This window comes from Malaclemys terrapin, chromosome 3 (assembly GCF_027887155.1).
Source record: "Malaclemys terrapin pileata isolate rMalTer1 chromosome 3, rMalTer1.hap1, whole genome shotgun sequence".
Lineage (NCBI taxonomy): Eukaryota > Metazoa > Chordata > Testudines > Emydidae > Malaclemys > Malaclemys terrapin.
In genome coordinates this window covers 39160831-39174988 of record NC_071507.1, presented here as the reverse complement: position 1 = coordinate 39174988, position 14158 = coordinate 39160831, and the positions used below count along the sequence as shown (strand labels likewise).

At 39.1% G+C, this 14158-nt stretch overlaps 1 protein-coding gene across 2 annotated transcripts in view; it reads left to right on the top strand.

Annotated features, from left to right (window-relative positions):
* MTA3 (metastasis associated 1 family member 3) overlaps positions 1–14158 on the top strand; it is a 189373-nt gene that overhangs the window by 118364 nt on the left and 56851 nt on the right. For both annotated transcript variants that reach the window (XM_054023618.1, XM_054023619.1), the window contains exon 9: positions 2002–2190. In XM_054023618.1, coding sequence (XP_053879593.1) covers positions 2002–2190 — 189 coding nt within the window. The remainder of the gene's footprint in view (positions 1–2001; positions 2191–14158) is intronic.

Below are 14158 nucleotides of genomic sequence, written 5' to 3'. Positions count from 1 at the left end.
GTAATAAGGCAGTAGTTTAACTCCAAAATTCTTTGCTTTGACTGATCGGATTACTATGTGTCTTAAGATAGCACAATACTAATTTTATCCATTACAGTGACTTCTCAAGGCAATTTGTAGTCAGGGCGAATGTAAGTTCAGCGCTAAATAATAAAGTACGCTGTAGAAGAAAGTGAATCAAAGGAACGCATTGCTTTTTGCAGGTTAAATTAATCAAGCAGTTCCTGCCACCAGTAGTACTTGAAGAGGCCTCTTCCCAAAGCATACTGAAAGTCCGGGAAAGAACTCTACTGTTCATAAGAAGTAGCAAAGTATTTGTGGTATTTATATTGCAGTAGCACTTGGAAGCCTCAGCTGAGAATGGTGTCCCATTGTAGTAAGTGCTGTACAAACATACTTATAGGAGGGTAAACTGAGACCCAAAGAGGTCAAATTACTCACACAAGGTCAGATAGCAGGCCAGTGGCACAGCTGGGAATAGAACCTAAGCCGTCTGTGTCCCAGTTCAGTGCCCTACCCACTAGATCACATTGCTGCCTAAAGATGTCATCCTTCAGTTGTAAGCTAAGAATTATACCAGTTCTAATACAGAGTTGTCTAGAAAGAAGCATTTGTGAGGGGAAGATGGTCAGGGCAATTGATAAGCATACATCTCGCTTTCAGCTAAGAACCTTTACAAAAAAATTAAAAATGTTTTGAAAAAATGTGAATCTTGTTTGATGTAGATAAATAACTGAAAATAGTTTAAATAGTCAATGATCTCTATTGTTTTCAGAATTGTTGCCGATTTAAAATCCAACCAATTCATTCCAGCCTGTTATGGAAACTTCCAAGGAGATAAGCTTTGAGGTTACATAGAAGAAGATGAAAAAGATATTCATTTCAACCTCCCTCCTTCATAGCAGTGAGGTCCAAGCAATGACTTTTGCATTAACAAATTCGCATTAGTATGTAAGCACACCAGTCTGTTCTGCTTCAAACACTCAAGCTCTCACTGGTGCATTCCCTGAGATGACTACCAGTTTAAGTGCTGAGGTCCATGATGGCTGCAGTGTGGTCCTTAGACACTACTACAGAACTAATGCTGCTCTGCTGTGTTTATATTTAGCAGTCTTTTCTCTTGAAAGAGGAAATATTCTTCACTTTTATTTTAATAAATCTGGCCCCTTCATTCCTTCTTTAGGTTCTGCCTGGCAAGCTTGCCCTAAGAAATAGCAGCTGTGGTTTTCAGAGTGAGTCTTTACTCCTTCAGCACCTGTACTGCTGCCTCCACAGCAATGGGTTTAAGGTCCTGGAGATCATGTATATATGGGACTCTGAGTCAGAAAGACTATTGATTGCACATGTTCTGTGAAGAGGATCTGTGGCGCATTTGTTATTTCTTTACTCATCTTCCCCATCACTTATTAGTGATGTCATGATACAACAATTTTTTGAGACCATCTGAGTGAAGATTGCAGTTATCTATTCAGTTGCCTCCGTATTCTTCTTTTTACTAACAAAAGCCCTCACAATGTTTAGTGCAACCCTGCATAATTTTTCATTAACAGTGTCAGATACCAGAGACAAAATCTTCTCCTACACTTCACTATGATGGTGATAATGAAAAAAACTAATGATAATTTCCTCACCTGTCCAAAAAAAGTGAGACTGTTGGGCAAGGAGAAGTTTGCATCTCTGGTTTAGCATTATATATAATCTTTGGTCACTGAAAACAAAAGTGTCAGATCCTCAGTGGAACTGTTGAAGAATGTGTGCTAATTTATAGGCAATTTATTAAATACTGTAGCTTTTAACAAATATTATAGCATTTCCTTGCCCATATCAAGTACAGTGCAGATATTCTTCTGTCAGACAACACTTAACAGGGTAAACTCTAAATTTATTATAAGTTAAGGCATGTTTCCCAGCATATAGAATATAATACTTTTATTAGTTGTGATCCTGGTTGACAATGCTTTAATTCACCAATTTAATTATTTTTCTTTCTTTCTTTCTTAGTTCCATGCAATGGATACATTACATAAGCACAACTATGATCTGAGCAGTGCCATTAGTGTTCTGGTACCACTTGGAGGACCAGTTCTATGCAGAGATGAAATGGAAGAATGGTCAGCTTCGGAAGCTAGTTTATTTGAAGAGGCTTTGGAAAAATATGGTAAAGACTTCAATGACATACGACAAGACTTTGTAAGTACAGAACTAATGCACTTTTATCTTCCCATGTTTAAATGTGTTTTGGCCGTGAAAGCTGTAATTGTTTTCCATTGATCTGGAAGCTTAAGAAGGAGGTGCTTTTGTACTGCCAAATGGATAAATATGTTGTCAGGATAAAAAAATAGTATTTTCTTGTTTAGTGACCTATCTTGGAAAGCTAAATTCTAATGTATTTTGACTGGGATTTTCTCAGGCTCCTGTAAGAAAGTTGGGTGCACAGATTCCACTGAAATTCAGTGGCAGTCCTAAATCCCCTAAGTGCGTTGAAAATCCCAGTCTTTCCTTCCATGTTTAGCAGTGAGGGAAATCCTTATTCAGCTTTTAAAAATGCTCCATATTAAGCTATTATGTTACATTAGGCATTTGGTACTTGTGAAGGTGAAGGAAACACTCATCACTCCCAACTCTGCTATGTTTGCTTCTGAAGTATTGCAGTTTTGGACAGCAAAGCTTTCATTTGCTGTGTCCTAATGCAGTGTAATGGGGTGGAGTTGATACCAGTCACTGACTGCCTGAGTGATTGATAATTTGCTTGCAACTCTTTCCTTTTTTGGGCGGGGGGGGATAGACCCTCATCTACCACAGGTTAGTCATGTTGGATTGTGGCTGCGAAAAGGTTAAGATACACGCAAAACAAAGGAATTTAGTAGGGCTGTTGACTAATCGCAGTTAACTCATGCGATTAACTAAAAAAAAATTAATCGCAATTAAAAAACTTAATTGCAATTAATCACAGTTTTAATCACACTGTAAAACAATAGAATACCAATTGAATTTTATTAAATATTTTGGATGTTTTTCTACATTTTCATATATATTGTATTCTGTGTTGTAATTCAAATCAAAGAGTATATTATTTTTATTACACATTTTTGCATTGTAAAAATGATAAACAAAAGAAATAATGTTTTTCAGTTCACCTCATACAAGTACTGTAGTGCAATCTCATTGTCATGAAAGTGCAACTTACAAATGTAGATTTTTTTTTTTTTTTTGTTACATAACTGCACTTAAAAACAAAACAAGCTAGCTGGTGGGGGCTTGGAACCAGGGTGAACCGGCAGCCCCCCTATTAGCTCCCCCTATCAGCTCCCTGCTCTCCTAAGTTCGGTGTGCAGCAGCTGCCCAGCAGGCTATCAATTGCAGCTCTCCCTCCCTCCACTGCCATGTGCTACTCCTGCCCTCTACCTTGGAGCAGCTCCCAGAGATTCCTGCTTGCTGTGCGCGGGGAGGGGAGAAAAAGGGGGGCTAATGTCAGGGTGTCCCCCTCCCCCTGCTCCTGCACCCCACTTACCCCATCTTCCATAGAGCAGGGGGGACACATGACAGAGGGAGCTTCCAGGCAGCAGCAGCTGTGGTCTCATCAAGCTGATCTAATTAACAAGGCAGTGTACTTAAAGTGGAAATGCGCATCTCTCTCTCACACACACAGTGTGTGTCTCTGTCTGCGATGCTCTCTCCCCTCCCTCCAGTCCTGCTGCCTTGTAGACTGTGACAGTTAACCCTTGAGGGCTCAGCCAATTTCTAGTTCATCATTTAGCAGTAAGGCATTCCCTGGAAAATATCCCACCCTCTGACTCCTCCACCTCAACCAAGCTTCACAATCATCATCACTGTGTACCAGTATTAAATTGTTTGTTTAAAACTTATACTGTGTGTGTGTGTGTATATATATATATAGATATATAGATATATATAGATATATATATAAAATAAATAATATGTCTTCTATCTGGTGAAAAAAAATTCCCTGGAACCTAACCCCCTTTACATTAATTCTTATGGGGAAATTGGATTCATTTAACATTGTTTCGCTTAAAGTTGCATTTTTCAGGAACATAACTACAATGTTAAGTGAGGAGTTACTGTATTAGATGAACTGAAAAATACTATTTCTTTTGGTTTTTTTACAATGCAAATACTTGCAATCAAAAATAAATATATAGGTGAGCACTGTACACTTTGTATTCTGTGTTGTAATTGAAATCAATATATTTGAAAATGTAGAAAACATCCAATAACACTGCTCTACAGCCAAAATGCTTCTGAAATAAATGTAGTCAAACTTTACTAATTCTGGGTCACAGAGAATGAAAATGATGCTTAAAATTGTTGATTGGCTCTAGTTTTCAAGATATGCTATTAGGTCAGTATATACGACCCTTGATTTGGGAATGGCGGAGGATAAGTGAGTTATAAAGGGAAGGGATCTCAATTTAAACCAGAAATGACTAAAATACATCTTTGACTGGATCTATGAATAAATCTATGACTGGGTTTGGACAATACTTGCTTTTTAGGCAAAACAATGAATGATGCAATCTGAAGCTGGTATTGCATCATAGATGATATGAATTGCATCATGTTATTCCTAGAAGTCATGGATGATGCAATCATAACGAAGCTTACGTCACTCTGCTGAACAAATTGCCCTATATCAGCTCTAGAAATCATACAGTGTCGTGCTCTCTTATTTGTCAGTGTTTGATTTTGCAAAGGGACACATTTCTGTTTAGCCAAAGTGAGCAGAGATGCCTCGTACTTGTGTGAACAGTGCAGATAACTTCTGCTATGTTTGTGGTGAAGTGACTCTTGCATCACAAAAGCGCAGTATAACCACTATAGTTAAGAAAGCCTATCACCTTTATTTTGGCTGCAAAATTGGAGATCAGGACAAGAAGTGGGCCCCACACATATGTTGCAACACTTGTGCAACAAATCTTCACTAGTGGTTGAACAGGAAAAGGAAATCTATGCCTTTTGCAGTGCCAATGATTTGGAGAGAGCCAATAGATCATAGCAGCAATTGTTACTTCTGCATGGTGCCTTCAGTTGGGAAAGGTGTGTCAAAGAAGAAAAAGTGGACTGTGCATTATCCAAACATTCCATCAGCTATACACCCAGTACCCCAGGGAGAAGGACTGCCGGTTCCTGATGCACCAGAATCATTCTCACTTGAGTCAGACGAGGAAGAGGATGAAACTTCTGGTCCTGAACCATCAATGTCACAGGACCCACATTTTCTCCCATCCTCCTCCTCTGAGCCACATCTCATAACACAAGGTGAACTGAATGACCTTGTCAGGGATTTGGAACTACCCAAGAGTAAGGCAGAGCTGTTGGGCTCCAGACTACAGCAGTGGAATCTCCTGATAGGTGATGTTAGGGTTTCCATGTTCCGTGACTGTCAAAAGGATCTTGTCCCATTCTTCTTCATGGAAGGTGATCTTGTAGCCTGCAACAACATCGTGTGATGGCAGCCCTCAACATCGTTCACGATCCAGATGAGTGGAGACTGTTAATTGATTCATCAAAGATGAGTCTTAAAGCTGTTTTACTGCATAATGGCAATGTTTTGCCATGAATTCCAGTTGGTCATGCAGTCCATATGAAGGAAACCTATGACAACATGAAAACTTTTGAGGTGCATAAACTATGACCAACATCAGTGGCAGCTTTGTGGTGATTTGAAGGTTGTTGCTCTCTTGCTTGGTCTGCAGACTGGATACACAAAGTACTGCTGTTTTCTCTGCGAATGGGATAGTCGTGCAAGAGATTCCCACTACATCAAGAAAGATTGGCCACTCCGACAGTCATTGGAGCCTGGGAGGAAAAGTGTTCAGCATCCACCACTTGTTGAATCAAGGAAGATTTTGTTACCACACTTATACATCAAGCTGGGTCTGATGAAGAACTTTGTCAAGGCCATTGACAAAACACAAGCAGCTTTCAAGTACCTCCGTGGAAAATTTCCAAGGTTAAGTCAAGCTAAGATAAAGGAAGGTGTCTTTGTTGGTCCTCAGATTCGTGAACTTCTTTGAGATGATGCATTTGACCATGCACTGCGTGGCAAGGAAAAGACGGCATGGAAAGCCTTCCACTTAGTGGCAATAAATATTCTCGGAAACAACAAGGCAGACAACTACAGGTTGTTGGTGGAAAACCTCCTCAAGGCATACAAAAGCCTTGGTTGCAACATGTCACTAAAGATACATTTTTTGCACTCTCATCTAGATTTTTTTGCCCCGAACTGCGGAGTAGTGAGCGACGAGCACGGCGAGCGATTTCACCAGGATATTGCAACAATGGAGAAACGCTATCAGGGCAAATGGAGCCCATCAATGCTTGCAGACTATTGCTGGACAGTGACAAGAGATGCTCCATTTAATGAATACAAGAGACAAGCCAAGAAGTGCCGAGTAGACACTGAATAGGACTAAACTATGTACATAATAGTTTTTTGCCTTTTGTTTCATAATAAATTTAATTTATATAACCCTTTTGCTGATTTTTAAAGTGTTACATAAACAGGACAGGTGAAATATTATCATGTAAAGCAACCATAAACACATGAAAAGACCTAGGTTTACAATTTATGATTAAAACTCTATCTACACAATATACATAGACATAAAATATAAAAACTTAAATATCTTAGAAACAGTAGCCAATCAGTTGTTTTAATTGTCATATTTGAATTCAGCACATCAAAATACATAATAAATAGCACATTTTATCTCTGAAGCAGACGACTTCTCAAAAATTGTATACCAGTGTAATTAAATAAATGGTATTCTATTATTGTAAAACAGTATGATTAATCGCGATTAATGTTTTTAATTGCTTGACAGCCCTATAATTTAGTTATAACTGAAGCATATGAATAAGCTGCCTTTGCCCATGCAGGTTTCACTGTCCTTAAGTCTCCGTTATGAGATCTCAGTTCATTCAGTTCTTTGCTCCCCCATCATATTTTTTACCAGCTTGAACCTTTATAAGCAGTCTCTTCAAGGAGACCAAGTATTAAGTGTACATGATGTTTGAGTTAGATCTGGGCAATTTTTTTCGAATAGCTTATTAGCCCAAAATGGTTCGTGAATTCAGGTTGAATTTGGCAAGTATTTTTGACTGGGAAAAAAGTGGGGGGAAAAATTCCCAAAAAGCTGAAACATTTTTGACTCTTTGTTTTGAAATGACATTTCATTTTGAAATTTAGCTTTCCCTTTAAAAAAAAAAAAAGTGATGGGGAAGGAAGGAAGATAAAAAACACCCAAAAATGAAATGTTTAATTTTGTATCAAATAAAATGTATTTCTCACCCAAACACAACTTTTTTTCTGGTTTGGCCACCAAACCGAAAAATCAGTTATTTATCCAGCTCTGCTTGAAGCCCCTCCAAAACAGGCATGTGGGGTGGTGTGAGGAAGCTTGTACTTCCACTTCCAGTGCTGTACATGGAAAGAAGACTTCAGTGTTGTCAGGTCACTTTCACAGTTCTAAAATAAATATAAGTGACTATTGACAAGAAGAAAAGAATATTGTGTCTCTGAAGAGCTGCCTTTTGAACAAATGTGAATGTGTTGCTACATGATTTTTGATGTTCTCAGGGAAGAAAATGTCCACTGGATTCAGCTCGTACTCCTGCAGAAAATTACATTATATAAGAAGCAGTTCTGTTAATAAGTTAAAATTAATTACATTTAAGAAAATTATTGTGATACTGGCAATGAAAAATACGTGGTTACACTTTGTATTAAGTTTCCATTTCTAAAGAGTTAATAAATGGTTAATAGATGTGTTAATACATGGTTCCTCAGTTGTTATAGAGTTCAGCTCAATAGGCTGCTTATTACAGTCTATAACACCTGCGGATGTGCTTACCAACCATCTGTGACGCTACTACTCATAGCTCAAACATCTATTAACATAGATTCATAGATTCATAGATTCTAGGACTGGAAGGGACCTCGAGAGGTCATCGAGTCCAGTCCCCTGCCCGCATGGCAGGACCAAATACTGTCTAGACCATCCCTGATAAATGTCTATCTAACCTACTCTTAAATATCTCCAGAGATGGAGATTCCACAACCTCCCTAGGCAATTTATTCCAGTGTTTAACCACCCTGACAGTTAGGAACTTTTTCCTAATGTCCAACCTAGACCTCCCTTGCTGCAGTTTAAACCCATTGCTTCTGGTTCTATCCTTAGAGGCTAAGGTGAGCAAGTTATCTCCCTCCTCCTTATGACACCCTTTTAGATACCTGAAAACTGCTATCATGTCCCCTCTCAGTCTTCTCTTTTTCAAACTAAACAAACCCAGTTCTTTCAGTCTTCCTTCATAGGTCATGTTCTCAAGACCTTTAATCATTCTTGTTGCTCTTCTTTGGACCCTTTCCAATTTCTCCACATCTTTTTTTAAAATGCGGTGCCCAGAACTGGACACAATACTCCAGCTGAGGCCTAACCAGAGCAGAGTAGAGCGGAAGAATGACTTCTCGTGTCTTGCTCACAACACACCTGTTAATACAGGCCAGAATCATGTTTGCTTTTTTTGCAACAGCATCACACTGTTGACTCATATTTAGCTTGTGGTCCACTATAACCCCTAGATCCCTTTCTGCCGTACTCCTTCCTAGACAGTCTCTTCCCATTCTGTATGTGTGAAACTGATTTTTTCTTCCTAAGTGGAGCACTTTGCATTTGTCTTTGTTAAACTTCATCCTGTTTACCTCAGACCATTTCTCCAATTTGTCCAGATCATTTTGAATTATGACCCTGTCCTCCAAAGCAGTATTAACCCTTTATAAATAGAACCTTAATGTAAACTGTATTACATTATATGTAATAAATGTAAATGTAAATAAATGTAAACTTTATTGTTAGGGTTTCCTACATTATTCTTTTATTCTCTATGTTCATTTAGGCTTGGCAGAATTTGATTTTTAATTTTTATTATTTTGACATATAATATCACTATTTATTTGTAAGCATCTTTTTACTTATATTAATTTATATTTTCACAGTTGCGGGAAATTATGGGTCAGACAATGATTATTCTATGGCAGTAGACATTGAGATTCAGAAAGTAAAACACAAATTGTCAACATCACATGTCAAAATATACAAAGGATATATCCTGAAATCAAACGCTGATAAGTTCTCAAGAAGCATTTTTCTTACTTTATCTGTAAGTTTTGATTATCATTGATGAAAATAATTTTTAGTCAGTTTCTGTGTGTACAGTGAAATCAGTTTTTACCATCATTTACCTTTAAAATCTAATCCTTCCAAGTCTAATTATATGGCGTTAAATTCTGTTTTTATCCAGATAATTGACCAGTCCCATTAATGCATTAGAACATTGCAGAAATCACTTCTGATCCATAATGCACAAAATGCTGGAAATTTAAAACAGCCTACTGAAAACTTTTAAAAATGCTTCAGAGGGACCAAAGAATGAAAAATGGCAAAAGAGACATTGTTCTTGTTTAAATGAGGCTAAATAGAGAATGAAAATCATTGTTGGGCTCAGCTGAAGGCATATTAATACTGACTCAGAGAATAAAACCTGGCAGGAGCACAGATCAGTTATATGTTCTGAAGTTAGAGTGGGATTACCTCCTACCCTCTGTCACGTTCTCTACTTTTAGAAAAGCAGCCTGTCACCTTAGAGTATCCTTAGAAGAGCACATCTTTCACATAGCTATTCGTGTAGCATTAGTCAGTTAGATTTATAATGAGAATTATGTTTAACACCTAATATTTCCAGGCTTTCAGTCATTTAAAGTCTTCTGACATTCAGTGGGCTCTGACTTTTGTTTTTATATGAAGATATAGGAACTGATTTCATAAGTTTTTCCAAAGTTATTCATATACACTGTCTTCAGAAGTTAAAAACAAGAAAAATATATAAAAATATTATAAACTGTACTTACTTATTTCCTGGACAGCTTTTGTAAATTAATGGGCTTACTAGAAAAATTCCTTAAATACCTATTAACCACAGGAGAGCTAGAGGTAAGCAATGAAAACCGTAGACAAAAATGTTTACACTAGTAAGTTTAGAAGTGCTGAATGTTTCCATCAAACCTTGAACCCACTCAGTCTCAAGCTTGATGTGTTCATGAACATCATTCCCTGGTCTCAAAGTTTATGGACTCTGGGTAAGGTTTTTCACATAGCTGCATCCTACAAACCCCTACCAGCCACTCCCTGAAAGTGTAGTCAGACTGGCTGTTTTTTTAACAGTATAATCTTAAAAAAGGGAGAGAGATCTTTTTAAAAAACAAACAAAACTCGAGTTAGAAATAAAGACGTCCTCTTCTAAAAGAATCTGTTGCAAGACTTAATCCTTAATGTTAAATAAAGTACACCTCTACCCCGATATAATGCGACCCGATATAACATGAATTCAGATATAACGTGGTAAAGCAGCGCTCTGGGGGGTCGGGGCTGCGCATTCTGGTGGATCAAAGCAAGTTCGATAATGTGGTTTCACCTATAACGCGGTAAGATTTTTTGGCTCCTGAGGACAGCATTATATCAGGGTAGAGGTTGTAATACTTATCTGATGAACTGTGGCTAGGAATCCCTGTGTGCTTATATATTTTGACTCAAAGGTGTTGTAATAAAGGTACATTAATATCAAAGGAAAATCTGGAGCTCTGTTCTAAGAAGTCATCTTAGAGATGCTGATCATATGGTATAGGTAATTCTTGATTACCCGGTGTGACAAAAAGTGATTGGTTGTGACACTCAAAAAGCATCATAATTAACGTAGGCCTTGGCTACACTCGGGAATTCACAGCGCTGCTGCGGCACGCGGTGTAGTCGTGCCGCCAGCGCTGCGAGAGAGCTCTCATAGCGCTGTATGTACTCCACCTCTCTGAGGGGAGTAGCTTGCAGTGCTGCGAGCGAGTGTGCAGCACTGCAGGCTCTGATTACACTGGCGCTTTACAGCGCTGCACTCGCTGTGGTCTGGGGGGGGGGAGGGAAGGGGAGGGCATTTTCACACCCCTGAGTGCAGCAAGTTGCAGCGCTGTATAGCACCAGTGTAGCCAAGGCCGTAATGACCTCTTGAGTCATTACATCTTGAAAGTATACTGCTTTCAGAATAGTTCTGGATTTGCATCACTTGGCAGCTGCAATTGCCACTCTTATACTGTGTGGCTCTTTAGAGGCAATGCATTTTGCAACCTTATTTACTGTTCAGTAGTTAGTAATAATTAGCATTGCATAGTGCTTGACATATTCAAAGTGTACAAGAACTAATATTGCACTAAACTTGATGCATCTGAAGAAGTGAGGTTTTTACCCATGAAAGCTTATGCCCAAATAAATCTGTTAGTCTTTAAGGTGCCACCGGACTCCTTGTTGTTTTTGAAGAACTAATATTAGTAAGTAAGTTCATGAGGGTAAATTAATTAGAGTAAAGGAATTTGCCTTACCTTTTTAACAGACCATGAAATCTCAATTGTATACTATTTAATTTTTCTTTTCCTGATACTTTTATAGCATTCCAATATAGGCTTTGAATAGTAATTTGTCAGGCTGCTATTTTCTCATCAATTTCTCATCAAGACCTCATTTCTTGATGTTCTCCTGTTTTCCTGAGAACCTTTAACTTATAATGAACATAAATGTACTGGATTGAATGTACATTTGAATTTCTTCACACCTCAAGATAGTACAATGGAAAGAGAACAGAGCCTTGTGTTCCCCAAAAGATGACTGTTTCCCTGGTCCGAGAGTTAAGACACTCGTTGTGGTGATTTCCCTAGTGCTGTTATAATTTAAGGGTCTGTTGTCATTTTCACTGTAAACCCTATTTTTTTCCCAGAGATTTATAACTCTTGCTTCTCAAATGTCTTGCTGGGTGAAAGTAAAAGCGGTTTAAAAAAGAATGTAAAGGTTCTAAATCATTAACAGTATGGACCTGTGACTTGAGGTTTAAAAATGCATGTACATTTCCAAGATAAATATTTAAAAATCAAATTTAGCGTTTTCAAGCTTAACAAGGGTTCTATCTTTACCCTGTGGCAGCTGGTGAAATCGCAGATCAACTCTACATGTCCTTGTGTCATTGCTGCCTCACTGCCAATCTACCTCTTACATAAACATCACACATCTGTTTGCAGATGGTAATTTTTCTTTCCTGAGATCAATGCATAATAAAATTTGGTAATGAAAATATACAGTTCTGTAGCTGTTTACAACTTCTGTGGCAGACGCAGCCACTGAAAAATACATTTATCTTGCCTCCCTAATTGTTTTCCGTAAGTGGTTACACTCTTCTGGACAAACAGTGAGTCCTCGTCACCTGTCAGTTGGGCATGTGGGTAGCCAATTGGAATACAGGGTTTTCACACTCAGCATGCCAGGCAGGCTTCCTCAGTTGAGAATAAGAGCTGTAAAAAAGGTATGGCTTCCTATGTTATCCTGTGAACCCAGTTGCCCACTGGGGTGCTCTGAATGGCTGTCCATACTGGTGTTGCAACATCATGGAAAAATATTAGTAAGGTTTATGGAAATGTACTTTTTGTTGATGTGAATGCCACCAGTATCAACAAATGGGTGCAACTAGCAGAGACCATACTCAGGGAACGAATAACAGTGAGAAGCTAGGATTGGCTACACTAAAGTAATAGGAAGATAGGGCTGATCAACATTTACTGGAGTGAGTGCATCTCCCCTCTCCCTTTGGGACTACTGTGGTGTAGAACCCCTCTGAGAATCCATCGCCTGATGGCTGCATCATGTAATATGTGTAAATTCTGTCAGTAATGTCTCAAGAAGGTATGGACCCAAGTACTGGATGGTGGCTCAGCAGAGCTGGTCCGATAAGGTCAATCTGTACACCTTCCTGGATTGCTTGGAGTTCTCTCAAAACAGCATTTTTTAAATTTATTTTCTTTTATTTTTTTATTTACTAGAGAAGCTGGAAGAATGTCGAAAAGAGAAACGTGTATTTATACATACACACAAAATATTAATTGCAAAATAATTTATGCTTTGTTTCATTATCTGATATGTATAAAAATATGGCCAACATTGGAAGACTGTTGGTCAAAATGGGCAGTGGAATTAGGAGAGGTAGGAGATGAAAATTTTACCATCTGATGCTTACTGTTGAATTGAAACAGTACTAAGATTTCATTATGTATTATAACCTCTTACTTAACCTCTTATACACAAGTCAGTTTTTAAAGGGGGATTTAATCTTTATGCCAACATTGTAAAATGGCAAAGGGCACTTAAGAAAATAAACCTTGCATTGCTGGGACACCCTCCACCTCCCACCCACCCACAGCCAGCCCAAGGCCTCTTTAACCCCCGAGCACTGGAGTTTTGGGCCTGGAGCCATGGAAGGGCAGGACTTTGGGCACCCTGGCTGAGGGATCCTACCATACGCCGGGCTCCAGCTGCTGGTCCTGGCCAAGCTGGTGAGGGACTGGACTTCTTCCCCTGCAGGGGCCACTCCCAGGGCCAGCTCAGACCCACTTCCAGGAATCTCTCCTGGCTGCAGGACTTTCTGTGGCTGCTGGCATGGTATTGCCACCTTTACTTCTGTGCTGCTGCTGGCTGCGGCGCTGTCTTCAGTGCTGGGTGGCCAACCAGCATCCACCACTCTCCAGCTGTCCAGCTCTGAAGGCAGCGCAGAAGTAAAGGTGGCAATACTGCAACCCCCCCCCCCAATAGTCTTACGTCCCCCCACAATCTGCTTTTGGGTTGGGACCCGCAGTTTGAGAAACATTAGTCTCCCCCTTGAAATCTGTATACTGTAGGGTGTAGGGTAAAAGTACACAAAAGAACAGATTTCATAGGGGAGACCAGATTTCATGGTCCGTGATGCATTTTTCACAGCCCTGGTTTCAGGCAGAAATTGGGGAAGGTCATGGCATGACAGCCCACCCCTATCATTAGCACTGGCATTACTACCAATAGTGGGGCAGGCAACCTCTGTGATATTGTCATTGAGCTAATATTCTGGCTGGTATATTTTTCACATGTGAAGTTCCTGTGAGACTCTCAGTCAGTCCTGAGAAGGTGATTTGTTCTAATTGTTATGTTATTCTCTACCTGTCCGATAAAAAAGTGAGAGAAATGTACTGCCTCTGTGGTATTACACTGGATTCTGCATTGCCCGTATAGAACCAATGGTT